The sequence below is a fragment of the Carlito syrichta genome, unplaced genomic scaffold (genome assembly GCF_000164805.1).
Source record: "Carlito syrichta isolate Samal-C Ts95f unplaced genomic scaffold, Tarsius_syrichta-2.0.1 Scaffold250111, whole genome shotgun sequence".
In the NCBI taxonomy this organism is placed as follows: domain Eukaryota; kingdom Metazoa; phylum Chordata; class Mammalia; order Primates; family Tarsiidae; genus Carlito; species Carlito syrichta.
The window spans coordinates 70,791-85,783 of NW_007194207.1; the positions used below are offsets into that span (position 1 = coordinate 70,791).

General features: G+C 35.1%; 1 protein-coding gene across 1 annotated transcript in view; it reads left to right on the top strand.

The window, feature by feature from the left end:
• LOC103253747 (nectin-3-like) overlaps positions 1–14,993 on the top strand; it is a gene marked incomplete at its 5' end in the record, with an annotated part of 91,812 nt that overhangs the window by 32,790 nt on the left and 44,029 nt on the right. The window contains one exon of the mRNA XM_008051987.2: positions 605–689. Coding sequence (XP_008050178.1) covers positions 605–689 — 85 coding nt within the window. The remainder of the gene's footprint in view (positions 1–604; positions 690–14,993) is intronic.

Consider the following 14,993-nt stretch of genomic DNA (forward strand, 5'->3'; position numbering starts at 1 on the left):
CCACTCACCTCAGCCTCCCAAGGCGCGGGATTACAGGCTGAGCCACCGAACCCGGCTTAAATGAAGTTTTAAAGATTTCTTTTTTAAGAAAAATACTTGGTTTTGGTGGATTATAATATACAATTTTCCCCCAAAAAAACTGGAATTATCTTTTGGAGAGCAGGACCCTTGCAGAGGCTTCCTCCACTTGGTAAGTGTTCTAGGAACCCATTTGCATCAGTGTGCCAACTGGCATTGTTGTGAGAGCCTGCACTCATCTTCAGTGGAGATTCTCTCAACATGTTTTCCCATTTCATGATGGGTGATTTACACAAACAACTTGCCCACACCACATTGATTGTTCAGTGACCAAAAACTGCATGACCCCCATGCCCTACTCTCCCTATTCACCCAATCTCACATCAAGAGATCCAATGTTTACTTTTATTTTCTATCTTGATAGATTAATGGAAATATAAGAACTGAATAAAATATGTAAGGTAGTATAAATATCTATTTGTATGTGAGGAAAATAGTCTTAAAACATATGAGGACCTTGATTTTTGTCTTTTCTTTTTTTTCTCGCTAAATGCAGTAATCTCATTTTTTAACCTTTTTAATGCAGTATCGACCTTCCACCCACACATAAACCACCTCCTGTGTATGAAGAACAATCCCCTCCTTTGCCTCAGAAAGACTGTCTATATCAGGTATGTGTTCATGGTTACACTTCAAATAATGTAAAATACAATAAAATATAAACTTTATGCTATTACTAATTATGTAATGATATTTAAATATTTTAATTTTAATATAATCTTTACATATAATTAATAATTTATATTTCATTCAAAATGTTATCTAATCATTAACATTAAGTAGTACATAATAATATATAATTCTTAACATGCACAGTCATTTCTCTGAAATATTTAAGGGATCAAATTTTGTGTACAATCGAGCAAGAAAAATTATGGCCAGTATAGCTAAGACAAATAAACATTATATTAGGCTTTTTACTAAAAACTTGTGGTTGAAGACATATATTATACAGAATTGTTGACATATGGATTTATTGTAAAATATGCAATTTATGTAAAATAAAAGTAGAAAAATTTTTACATAAAATTCTCCTTGGAAATTATTATTACTAATATTCTCTACTTGGTATTTGAGAAAGTTTAAACTCTCAAAATATTTAAATTTTTTTATTCTCAAGTTTAATGTTTTTGTTTTTTTCTATCATCCATTTAACATATTGGAAATAAAGCCCCTTTACCAGGAATTTACTCCTGCTGAAAATAGTCTGTAATATTTTCTTCCTACAATATATCCTTTATGTTTAGCCTGAATAAGGCAAATAGTTTGCCCGTTAATCGTTGATTTAATTTGTTGGAAAAACTTCATGGTGTTTTCAGCTTTTGTTCCTTAGCTGTCCATATTGTCAGTTTGCTGCCTCAGCATGGGGTAGGAAGGAACATTCCCAAGCATATACATCCATTGTTGGTGGACACCCGCCTTGTCATCTTACATAGTTAGGTGTCTTAAGGGTTAAAATGTACTATAGGGTTGGTTCCATGTTTTTGCTTTTGTGAATAGTACAACAATAAATGTGTTTGCAGGTGTCTTTTTGGTAGAATGATTTATGTTCCTCTGGGTATATTTCCAGGAGAAGGATCATATGGAAGGTCAATTTTTAGTTTTTTTAGGAATCACCACCCTGCTTTCCATAGAGGCTGAATTAGCTTGCACTCCCACACAGTGTAAAAGCATTCCCTTTTCTCCACACCTGAGCCAACATCTGTTGTTTTTTGACTTAATGATAGCCATCCTTACCAGAATTAGGTTGTATCTTATTGTCATTTTGATTTTGCATTTCTCTGATAGTTAGTGAGGCTGAGAATTTTTTCATGTGCCTGTTGGCTCATTGTATGTCGTCTTTAGAGAAGTGTCTGTTCATGTCCTTTGCCCACTTTTTAATGGAGTTGTGTTTTTCCTTTTACTTCATTTGAGTTCCTTGTAGATCCTGGGTGCTAGGCCTTTGTCAGATGCATAATTTACAAATTTTTTTTCCCATTCTGTGGATTGTCTCTTTACTCTCTTGATGGTGTCTTTTGCTGTGCAAAATCTTTTCAGTTTGATGATGTCCCACTTGTCTCTCTTAGCTTTTATGGCTTTCATTTTAGGGAACTTGGTCAAGAATTCATTGCCTACACTCCAGTGTGCCTAGGGGTGTTTCCTACGTTTTTGTTTTGGTTTTTTTTCTCTAGGATTCTTATGGATAGATGTTTTACATTTACATCTTTGAGCCATTGTGAGTTTATTTTTTGTATGTGGTGGTAGGTAGGAGGTCCAGTTTCATTCTTCTGCATGTGGTGAGCCTGTTTTCCCAGCACCATTTGCTAAATATGTTCTCCTTTCCTCAGTGATTGTTATTGGTGGCTTTGTGGAACATAAGTTGGTTGAGAGACCGTGTTTTTGTTTCTGGAATCTCTGTCCTGTTGATAGATCTGTGTACCGACTCTTGTATCATTGGTCAGTGTGCCACAATACCAGGCTGCTTTGGCTAACTGTAGCTTTGTAATCAAGTTTAAAGGATGGAGGTGTGATACCTTCCACTTGTTCTTTATTCTGAGGATTGTTTTCACTGCAAGGAGGCTTCTGACAGATTCATTAGGGTTTTCAAGGTATATTTATATCATCCACAAAGAGGAATAGCTTAATTTCCTCTTTTTCTATTTGGATACCTCTAGATTTCCTTCTCTTGCCTGATTACTCTGGCTAGGACTTCCAGTACTATGTTAAACAAGAGGAGTGAGAGTGGACATCCTTGTCTTGTCCCCTTTCATAGAGGGAATACTTCCAGCTTCTCCCCATTGAGCAAAATGTTGGTTGTAGGTTTATCATAGATGGCTCTTACTGTTTTGAGGAATGTTCCTTACTATGCCTGGTACTCAAGGGTTTTTATCAAGAAGTGATGCTAGATGTTGTCTAGTGCTTTTTCTGCATCTAATTATGTGATCATGTGGTTCTTGGTTTTGCATGTGCTGAATTATGTTTATGGTCTTGGAAGTGTTGAACCAGGTCTGCATCCCAAGAACGAAGCCCACCTGGTCAGGGTGAATGATCCTTGAGATATGTTGTTGGATCAATTTGTTAGAACCTTGTTGAGATTTTCTCCATCAATTTTCATCAAGGAGATTGGCCTGTAATTCTCTTCTTCTTGAGTCTTTGCCAAATTTGGGTTATCAGTATGATGTAAGCTTCATAAAATGAGTTGGGAAGAATTCCATCTTTCTTCATTGTCTGGAATACTTTCTCTAAGATTGGTGTCAGCTCCTCCTTGATAATTTTGTTGAATTTAGCTGGGAAGTCATCTGATCTTGGGCTTTTTCTGGTGGAGAGATTTTTTATGACTGAATCAATTTCCTGGATTGTTATTAGTCTGTTTAGAGTTTCAGTTTCTTCTTGTCTCAACCTTGGGAGGTTTGTGTGATATTAGAAAGTTCTCCATTTCCTTTAGGTTTTCTGGTTTTGCATACATATGTTCATAGTAATCTCTGGTAATCTTTTGAATTTCTTCAGGGTCAGTTGTGACTTCACTTTTTTTCATTTCTTACTGTGTTTATTTGGAGTTTCTCTCTCTCTCTCTCTCTCTCTCTCTCTCTCTCTCAAGTCAATCTGGCTGGGGGTCTGTCAATCATATTCTTCAAAGAACCAGTTTTTTGTCTTGTTGATCCTTTCTGTGATGTTTTTGTCTTAAATGTCTTGCAGTTGTGATTTTTATCTTGGTGACCTGGTTTCTTCTTCAGAAGTTAAGATTTAGATGAGTTTGTCTTTCTAGCTCACTCCCTTACATGTGACATTGTTAGGCTGTTTACCTATCATCTGTTTCTGTATGTGTGCTTGCAATGCTATGAATTTTCTTCCTATCACTGCTTTCATGGCATCCCAGAGATTCTATTGTGTCTTTGTTTTCTTTTGTTTCCAGGAATCTTTTTATTTCTGTCTTGAATTCTTTGTTGACCGAGAAGTCATTCAGCAGCATGATGTTTAGTGTCCATGTCTTTGTATGTTTAGGGGGATCTTGTTAGTGACAATAATTATTTTTATTCCACTGTTATCTGAGAAGATACGTAGCAATATTTTGATCTTTTGAAATTTGTTCATGCTTGATTTATTTATGTACAAGAATGTTATCAATCTTGGAGTATGATCCAGGTACTGATGAGTAGAATGTATACTCTGTAGATGTTGGGTGGAATGTTCTGTAATGTCTATTAAATCCATCTGATTGAGCATTGAGTTAAGGTTCTGGATCTCCTTGTTGGTTTTTTTGCCTCAATGGTCTATCTAGAACTGTTAGTGGGTATTTAGGTCTCAAACTATGATTGTGTGAGTCAATGTCCTCTCTTAGTTTACTTAGTAGTTGTTTTATAAAGCCTGGTGCGCCTGTGTTGGGTGCACATGTGTTTATGATGGATATTTTTTGCTGGCGGATTGAGCCTTTAATCATTATGTAGTATTCTGTGTTCTTCTTAAGTTTTGATGGTTTGAAGTCTATTTTGTCTGACATCAGAATACCTACTCCTGCTTTCTTCTGTTTTCCGTTTGCCTGAAAGACCATTTTCCAGCCCCTGGGTTTGAGCCTGTGGATGTCCTTTGCCTTGAGATGAGTTTCCTGGAGGCAGCAGACTGTGGGATCGTGCTTCTTCATCCAGCTTGCCACTCTGTGTCTCTTCAGTGACTCATTTTGTCCATTCACATTCAAATTGATTATTTTAATGTGAGAGTTTATTCTTGTCATGGAACTTTTGGGAGTTGCTTTGCTTCTTTTTTCCTTTTGTATTTATATATATGTATATTTTTATTTTTGTGAGTGCTCTGTATGCTGTCTTGACTCTGTGCTTGCCTGTGATGGATATGACCGTTCTTTGTTTTTTTTAAGATTGGACACCTTCTGTCTTGTAGTGTTTCTGCAGACAAGTCTAGAATGATTCTGATAGGTCTTTCCTGGTAGATATTGTGATTTTTCTCTCTTGCTGCCTTTAGTATTTGTCTTACATACTTGCTTTGTGGAAGCAGATTACTATGTGTCTTGGAGATGGTGTTCTCACTGATACCTTGCAGGGGGTTTCTGAAACTCTTGTGCTTGAAGGGTCACCTCTTTAGCAAAATGGAGGAAGTTTTTTTGGATGACTTTTGAAATGCTTGTTCCATTATGTTCTCAGTTTCCCTTTCTGCTTCAGGGATACTGGCTTCAGGCATTGATTTGTCTTCTTCACACAGTTCCATATCTCTCAGAGGCTTTGCTCCATTTTTTGAGCTTTTCTTTTATGTTTTTGACAGGCTGAGTTAATTTCATATTTTGGTCTTCAAACTCTGAGATTCTTTCCTCTGCTTGGTGGATTCTACTTCTTTTGCTTGTTACTGTGTTTTTAATTTCTAAAATGAAGTCTTTTGTTTCTATTACGTAAGAATGGGTTTTTCTGAAATTGCCCAACTCCATTTTTCCTTCCTGTACAACTTAGGTGAGTTTTGCTTCTAGTTTCTCTTGGTTCTCTCTGTTCATTTTTGCCATCCAATCCCTGATTTTTATGACTGTCATCTGAGGCAGGTCATTCGGGTACGTTTCCATTATTTGTACTTTGATAGCTGCTTTTTCAGGTGCTGACTCCTAGGATTGATGGTTGCCTGTATTATTTTAATCGATTTTTCCTCATTTGTGTCAAGCCTCTCTTTGCTATGTTACTCCTTTTCATTTTGTTGCTCTGAAGCTAGTTACTGACCCTCTGTTCTAGAGTCATTTCTATGGTTCAATATACGTCAGTAAGTGAGGGAGGGGCATTCACTTCTGCTCCTTGCTCAACCCTGTGTCAGACTCTCAACTGTAGCAGCCTCTGCTTCTAGCACTCAGCAGGAGTGGGGGGTGGTGGGGTTTGGCTGTCTGTGGTTTGTAGCCCAGGACCCTTACAATTGAGAAAACCTTTGGGTGTCTTTCCTGTCGCTCCCTGTTCATACCCACATTCTCCTCTTGATAAAGAGTGATTTCCCTACCACAGGGGAAGGAGGAAGGGATCCTCCCTGTAGACATGCAGGGCTTGGTGGTGATTCTTTCTGATTTGGCTGGGAAGATGGACTGGATGCCAGCAAGGTTCACTATGTAGGCAGGCAAAACTGCCTGAGAGCCAACTGCCAGGTTCCACCAGTGGAAGCTGCTTTCACAACTGCTGGCCCAGTATGTTTTTTTTTTTTCTTTTCCCCACTTGGGGGTCTGGTTGCCAATCACTGTGCCCTGAACAGGACTCTTCCCATACTGGATGGATGACTCGTGCATGGCTGGGATGGGGTGAAGGTGACTTAGGTACACTTACCCACTCTTGTTCACCAGGCAGGGCTTTAGTTCTTTTATGAGTCCTGTCCATGGGAGGGGATGGAGTGCCTGGATTCCCACATCTGTCATCCTTTTCTGGTGTCTGTGTGTTCAAAGAGACCTTTGCTGTGGATGTAGGGTGCTTCATCTGTCCAAAGTGTTTGGGGTGTCTCCCTCATCCATCAGCAGCTTGATCCCTCCTCTCTGCCTTGCTCCACAAGAGCAGTGCCAGTTTGTTTCTCCACAATGGCCATCTTGTACCATCCATCACAAAATTTTTTTGACTTTTCTTTTTCCTATTTACTTTTACCTTTCCAGGTTCCATAAAAATTATTTTAAGCATATGAATTAATTTAGTAGGAATTCATAACTCTATGATAATGCTGACTGGATAAGCCTCTATTTTAGTGAGTTTTTTTTTTTTTTAATGTCCTGGAGTAAAGGCTTTTTCTTTTGGTGTGTGTTTTCCACGTTCATATTAGGTTTATTATAGCTATTTTAAGTGTTTTGATGTCACTGAGATTTCTTCCCCCCTCCTCCCATGAACTTTTGTTAGCATATAGAAATGCTTTTTCATATGAATCTTATATCAAGCCTCTTTTATCAAATTTCTCATTTTTTCTAACAGTCTTTCAGTTTATTTTCTTGAATTTTTTAGGTGTGTTATCTATTTGCTTCAAGCGGCAGTTCTTTACTTGCTTATTTATTGTGATTTCTGTATTTACTTTGCAGTGATGAGGATTTCTAACAGGAGTATATATGTGAGGGTCTTCTTTATAATGTTGAGTTTTAAATCTAGCATGATATAATTGAACACTGGTAGAGAATTTCTTTGTATTACATTTTTTGACAACACTGTACATTCTATGAATAATGCTATTTTTAAACTTTGTATTGAAATACTTATAAAATGCTGTAAAAAAATTTAATTTCCTAAACCAACTAAAACTATCTAGGGAATATTTCTAGAAAAATATATCTAATGTTTTGAATACAGTTAAAGTTCTGATATGGAAAAATCTGAATATTCTGATATGGAAAAATCTTTTAGAATACTCTGTTTTTCAACCTAAAGTATCATTTGATATTGGAAATCCTGACTAGGAGATTCCTTGAAATGGACACTTCTTTGACTCTATTGGCATATGATAACAAAAATGTCAAGCAGCAGTGGGGAATGAGGCATTTGAAATTATTTTTACAACGATGATATATATTAATAAAAACTTTTTAATCTCTTGAACTATAATGGGATTTTTATTCCCCTCTGAGGTCAACATTTTCAGAAATAGTTACTTATCAGATGACTTTGGTAAATTTTTAATTTTTAATAGTCCTGAAAATGTTTTAGGAGCAGTATTTTAGGTGTAAGAATATACAGATCAGTTTTCATGATTTAAGTCATTTGGTTTATATAGACACAAATATGTGTTTGTGTGCATGTCTGTAAATTTTCTGTGTGATGAAATGAAATATATGCATAAAGTACTTGTATGAGTGAACAGAATATGACAAGTTTCTTGATAAGTTTTTAGATTGTACATAACAACTAGCCTTAAGAAACTCCCACTTGTAGCATTTTGGTATAGTATAAAAGAAGAATTGTATTTTATTTATTTATTTTTTATTTCAATAGCTTTGGGGGTAGACATAGTTTTTTGTTTTTTTGAGTTGGAGTCTCACTCGGTTGCCCAGACTGGAGTGCAGTGGCCGCTCCAGCCATCGCAGCCTTGCCTGCTGGGCTCCGGCGATCCTTCCGCCTCAGCCTTCAGAGTAGCCGGAATTATAGGCACGCGCTACCACGCCCAGCTGATTTTTTGATTTATTGTAGAGATGAGGTCTTGCTGCCCAGGCGGGTCTCGAACCCACGGGCTCAGGCAATCCACTCACCTCGGCCTCCCAAAGGCGCGGGATTACAGGCTGAGCCACCAAGCCCGGCTGACATAGTTTTAATTACATGATTGTATTGCATAGTGGCAAAGATATCTGGGCTTTAGACTCACCATTCCCACTTGTGCATATTGTACTTCGTGATTTTGTTGTCCCTATATCTCTTTCTTCCTCCCCCCCATTCTGAGTCTGCAGTGTACATTCTGTATGCCTTTGCAGATCCTTAGTTTAGCTCCCACTTATAAGTAAGAACATGTGGTGTTTGCTTTTCTCATCCTTTGTTAGTTTACTTAGGATGTTGTTCTCCAATTCCATCTAAGTTGCTACAAAAGACATTATTTCATTCTTTTTGATGGCTGAATAGTATTCTGTAGTGTATATATACCACATTTCATTATCCACTGATCAGTTGGTGGGCATTTGGGTTGATTCCATGTCTTTGCAATTATGAATTGTGCTGTGATGAACATGCAAGTGCAGGTGTGTTTTTTTAATGTAATGACCTCTTTTCCTTTAGATAGATACCTAGTAGTGAGATTGCTGAAACAAATGGTAGGTCTACTTTTAGTTCTTTGAGAAATCCTCACACCATTTCCATAGAGGTTGTACTAACTTACACTTTGGCCAACAATGTATGAGTGTTCCCTTTTCACCACATCCACACCAGCATCTATTGTTTTTTTGATTTTTTAATAATGGCCAGTCCGACTGGTGTAAGGTGTATCTTATTGTGGATTTTATTTGCATTTCCCTGATGATGAGTGATGTTGAGCATTTTTTAATGTGTTGACCATTTGCATATATTCTTTTAAGAGATGTCTGTTCATGTTGTTTGTCCACTTTTTAATGGGATTGTTCACTATTTTTCTTGCTGATTTGTTTGATTTCTTTGTAGATTCTGGATGTAAGTCCTTTGTCAAGTGTATAGTTTGCGAATATCTTCTCCCGTTATGTATTTTGCCTATTTGCTCTGTTGATTATTTCTTTTGCTGTGAAGAAGTTTTTTAATCTAAGTCGTCCCACTTATTTTTATTTTAATTGCTTTTCCTTTAGAGGTTTTAGTCATAAATTCTTTGCCTAGGTCAATGTACGTAAGCGTTTTTCCAAGATTTTTTTCTAGGATTTTTATGGTTTCGAGTCTAACATTAAAATCTTTAATCCATCTAGAGTTAATTTTTATATATGTGGAGATTTGGGATCAAATTTCATTTTACTGCATGTAGCTATCCAATTTTCCCAGCATCATTTGTTGAATAGAATGTCCTTTCCCCAGGTCAAAGATCAGTTGATTTGTAGGTATTTGGGTTTATTTCTGGATTCTCTACTCTGTCTGTTCCGTTGGTGCATGTGCATGCTCTTGTACCAGTACCATGCTGTTTTTGTTACTACAGCTTTGTATTATAATTTGAAGTCAGGTAATGTGATGCCTCCAGCTTTGTTCTTTTTGCTTAGGATTGCTTTGGCTGTACTGGCTCTTTTTTGGGTTCTGTATGAATTTTAGGATTATTTTTTCTAATTCTGTGAAAAATGATGTTGGTATTTTGATAGAAATTGCAGTAAATCTGTAGATTACTTTGGGTAATATGATCATTTTGTCATTGTTGATTCTTCCAATCCATGAGCATAGGATGTGTTTTCATTTTTCTGTATTTGCTACAATTTTTTTCATCAGTATTTTTTAGTTCTCCTTGTATAGGTCTTTCACTTCTTCGGTTAAACATATTACTAGGTATTTTAACTTTTTGGTTGCTGTTGTAAATGGAGTTTAGTTCTTGATTTGATTCTCAGTTTGTTCGCTCTTGTTATATAACAGTGCTGCTGATTTGTATGTGTTGATTTTATATCCTGAAACTTTACCAAATTCATTTATCAAGTTCAGGAGTTTCTTGGAGGAGTCTTTAGGATTCTGTAGGTATACAGTCATATTGTCAGCATACAGAGATAGTTAGATTTCTTTTTTTCTCAGTTTTGGTACCTTTTATTTTCTTCTCTTGCCTGATTACTCTGGCTGTTGATTGAATAGGAGTGGTGCAAGTGGATGTCCTTGCCTTGTTCCAGATCTGAGGGGGAATGCATTCAACTTTTCTCCATTTAGTATATATTTTTTAATGATCTGGAAAGACTTTTGAAGTAGTCCAAATAAGTAGTCCTACTAATATATTTGTGTAAAGTTGATTTTTCTCTATCTACCTCATCTAAACATCATATTACAACAGATTGGATGCTGTGGCAGACATGAGAATGAAGCTTTCTTCTTTTTACGTAGATATTATAAAGATTTATTTAATTTAGAAAATGCTGTTTATAATAACATACAGTGGGTTTATTGCTCTTTTTAAATGAATCAAGTATTTTTAAAAATTTAATATAAATGTGTAATATTTATTGATAGCTATTACCCAGATAAATAAAACTTCTTTGGGTCCTCAAAATATAAAGATTTGTAAAGTGTTCCTTACGCCAAAAATTTGATAACTCTGCTGTAGACTGTAAGCAGTGTGAAGGCAAAGATCATGTCACTGATGCTTAGCACCATAACCTTAATGCACGACACAGTGCTTGGGGCATAGTAGGTACCTGATAAACATTTTTAAAAACTGACCTGTATGTACAAATTACATATATTTATGGTGTAAAACATGATGTTTTAGTATATGTATACATTGTGGTGTAACTAAATCAAGCTAATTAACATATGCATTGCTTCACATACTCTGATCAACAGTTTTTTGAGTAACTGAAGGAAATAATTAAGCTTCTCTTTATATTCTCTTCATTCTGTGATCTGTGAAAATGCCTGCATTGTTTATTCTGTAATGTTTATATCACAGATGTTATAATTCAGTATATTTATTCTCAGTGTATATAATATCTAATGTCAGTGTATCAAATACCAGATGTCAGTACATAATGTATGAAAAAGAACAGAGAGCAAGAGATTCTAAAAATATTTCAAAATGTAGGCAGTGATTATCTTTTGTATTCGAATTTCCATTGAATATTGTTTTTATGTAGTTTCTGATTTTTCTGCAGTGCCTTCCCCCTCTCCCCCATCAGTAGTCTTTTAGCATAGGAAAATATAGATCTATTAAAAACCTGAGTCATTGGACTGGAATGTTAAGTTGGTCATACTGGTTATGAAGTGCGTCAGCAAAGTTCATCATCTTGAAAAAACTGAGTTTTTTCCCTCAGCAATTCACTATAGCTTATTTCATTTTTTTAAGTAAATGTTTGTAAATGTTTATCACAGAGCATTAGCAGAGGAAGGTTGTTTTTACGTTTTGTGTGTGTATAGTTTAAACATACAAAACAGTATAAAGGGATATCTTCTAAAGTCACACTCCCATTTCCACCTTTCCTTTTTTTTTTTTTTTTTTGAGTCAGAATCTCACTCTATTGCCCAGGCTGAAGTGCAGTGGCACTATCACAGCTATCTCAGTCTCAACATGCTGAGTTCAGATCCTTCCACCTTAGCCTTCCAGGTAGCAGGGACTACAGGTGTTGCTACCACATCAGGCTAATTTTTAAAATTTATTGTAGAGACAAGGTCTCTCCAAGTTGCCAAGGCTGGTCTCGAACTACTGGGCTCAGACAATCCTCTCCCCTTGGCCTCCCAAAGTACTAGAATTATAGGCTTGAGTCCTTGCGGCCAGCCTCTATTCCTATTTACCTACCCCCACCTACAGATAATTATTTTATTAATTTATTTGTCTTGATACTGTTTCTTTAAGCATAGAAAGAAAATATGCACACACTCATGCATTTTCATTTCTTCCTTTTCTTAGACCAGGTATCATATACATAGACACTGTTACAATCTGGCCATTTTCTTCTAAGATACACTGGAGACCTTTCATTATTGAGTTACAGAGAGCATTCTCATTCTTCTTTATGTCTTCATATATTCTAATATATGTATATTACATAGTCTGTAATGTTATGTGATTTTAATAAGCTAATAAGGCTGCAATGAATGATCTTGGATACTGGGTATTTTATATCTATGAAAGTATAAGCTGCAGGGTAAATTTTTAAATTTGATCTTGCTATATCATCAAACAGCAAATGGATTTATAGTTTTGATAGATATTGCCAAAAAGACCAAAAAAGAACTGTACTATTTTATACTCCTACCAATAATGTACAAAAATGCCTGTTCTGCATAGCCTCATCAATAGTATACATATTCCACGTGATGATTGCTAATTCAGTACTTGTCACTGCTTACTAACTGAAAGGAATATACACATAATTGCAATTTTGCAGTCTTACTATTAGTAGGTTTCAGCATATTTTCAGTTGTTTAAAAGGCTAATTTTTTCCTGCAAATTGTCATTCTTTTATCTTTTTATTTATTGGACAAGACTATGATAGACTTTTAAATATTTTATAAGTTGATATGAACATTTTTCATTTTGATTCCCATATGAATAGTATGTACATTGCCCTTTGATATCCAAATTTGTGGTAAAGACAATTTATTGATATGAATCATATATCCTCAATGATTTTTGTTATAAGGAAATAAAAAATACAAAGCTGTTTTGGTTGGATCTCCTGTTTCCAAACTTCATGGTTTTAAAAATGCAAGTTCAAGAGTTATAGATATGTTCTCCAGTTATTATAGTTTCAGGTACCAGTTAGACCATATTTCATTTAAACCTCTCTTGAACCTATTCACTCTTGAACCTATTCTACTCTTTATAGTTTCATATATTTCCATTATATCTTTTTAACACTCAGCTTTCCAACACATCACAGCCATCTTCCAGTAATAACTTTTAGGTGGGCTGCTTTTGCTACTAATCATTGATGGTCTGGTTTTCTCCCAGAATATGAGTATTTTAATGTTTCCAGATACTATCAGTAGTTATGATCTTTGGGGTCAGGAAGATGGTAGAAGAGTTAACTTTTTTTTTGAAATTATAGGAAAGTACATGACTGAGTGGATTATTCAAGTACTGAGTATTTCTAGCATGGTTTTCCCTTTGAATAGCAAAAATGTTTTCATCTTGCATATTCCCTTCAGTTAGTAAGCAGTGACAAGTATTGAGAAAAGTAGTGAAAGAATTGTGAGGTCTTATTCTGCTCTGTAAGGAAAAAAAATTGGGATCCACAAGGCTTGGATGAAATAATGGTTTATAAACTAATTTTAGTTGGGGAGGGCCCTTCAAAGCAAAAGTGAAAATCATTAGAAAGTTAAGGTTTGGATATCTAAAAGTATTTGCGAAAAATATATAATTCATTTAAATGAGATATAGATGCAATATTTGAAGTGTAAATGATTGATTTCTTTATTATATCCAAGCTCTTGCTAATCAGTCTTGTAAATGAGAAAAAGATAAGTCTACTTTATATGGTTTTATAGGGATTTATAAATTAATATATGTTGCATTCTTAGAGAAGTACCTGATATATAGTAACTAATGTTTGCTATTATTGATATTAAAAAAGAAACTATGTAATCCTTAATTAAAATATTAAAGACACTAAGCAGTTAAATTATTTCAGTAGATAAATAAGACTGATACTACTTAGATCCATTTAAATTCAGCATTTTTCTATTGGAAATTAGTGATACTTTTATTATAAACATAGTGCTTGAAATGAAATTAAAATGTATGTAGTCTCCTCTTTTTGATTCATAATAGTATTTTTTTTCTATCATTCATTTATCAGACAAATATTTCTTGAGTACTCAATATACACCAGTACTGAGGATACATAGTTAATAAAAAGATGGAAAGAATTATTGTCTTACATTTTAGTAATGAATAGACAAACACTTATGATTACACCTTTCTTTTTTAAAAACAGCTTTATCAAAGTGTAATTGGCATACAATAAACTTCACATATTAAAAGTGTGAATTTGATACATTTTTACATGCAAACACATACATACATACATACTTACCTGGGAAACATCACCACCATCAAGATCCTGCACATATCCATCATTTCCAAAAGTGCTAGTGCCCTTCTGTAATCTCCCACCTCTAATTTTTTTCCCAACTCCTTTTCCATATCCTCAGGAAACCAACCACTGATCTACTTTCTGTCTATATTAGTTCACATTTTCTCAAATTCTATACAGATAGAATTATATATGTTCCCTTTTTTGTAATGCTTCTTTCACTACATAAAGATTTTGAGATTCATTCATATTGTGTTGATCAGTAGTTCATTTCTTTTAGGTAGTTATACCTTGTAGATATGCCACAGTTTGTTTATACATTTATTTACCTGTTGATGGGCATCCAGTTTGGGACTATTAACAGACAAAGCTGCAATGAACATTTATATTCAAGTCTTTGTGTAAATATATACTTTCATTATCTCAAGTAAACACCTAGGACTGGAAAGGCTGAATTGTGGTTAAGAGTATGTGTTTCAACAAGTGGAAAAATATCCCATGTTCATGAATTGGAAGAATCAACATTGTGAAGATGTCCATCTTACCTAAGGCAATCTACAAATTCAATGCTATACCCATCAAATTACCAGCAACATTCTTCTCAGACCTAGAAAAGACAACACAGGAATTCATATGGAAACACAAACATCCAAGAATAGCCAGAACAATCCTCAGCAAAGAAAACAAAGCAGATGGTATCACATTACCAGACTTCAAACTTTACTATAAAGCTACAATCATCAAAACAGCTTGGTATTGGTATAGGAACAGGCATATAGATCAATGGAATAGAATTGAGATTCCAGAAGCAAAACCTCAATTTTTCAACCAACTC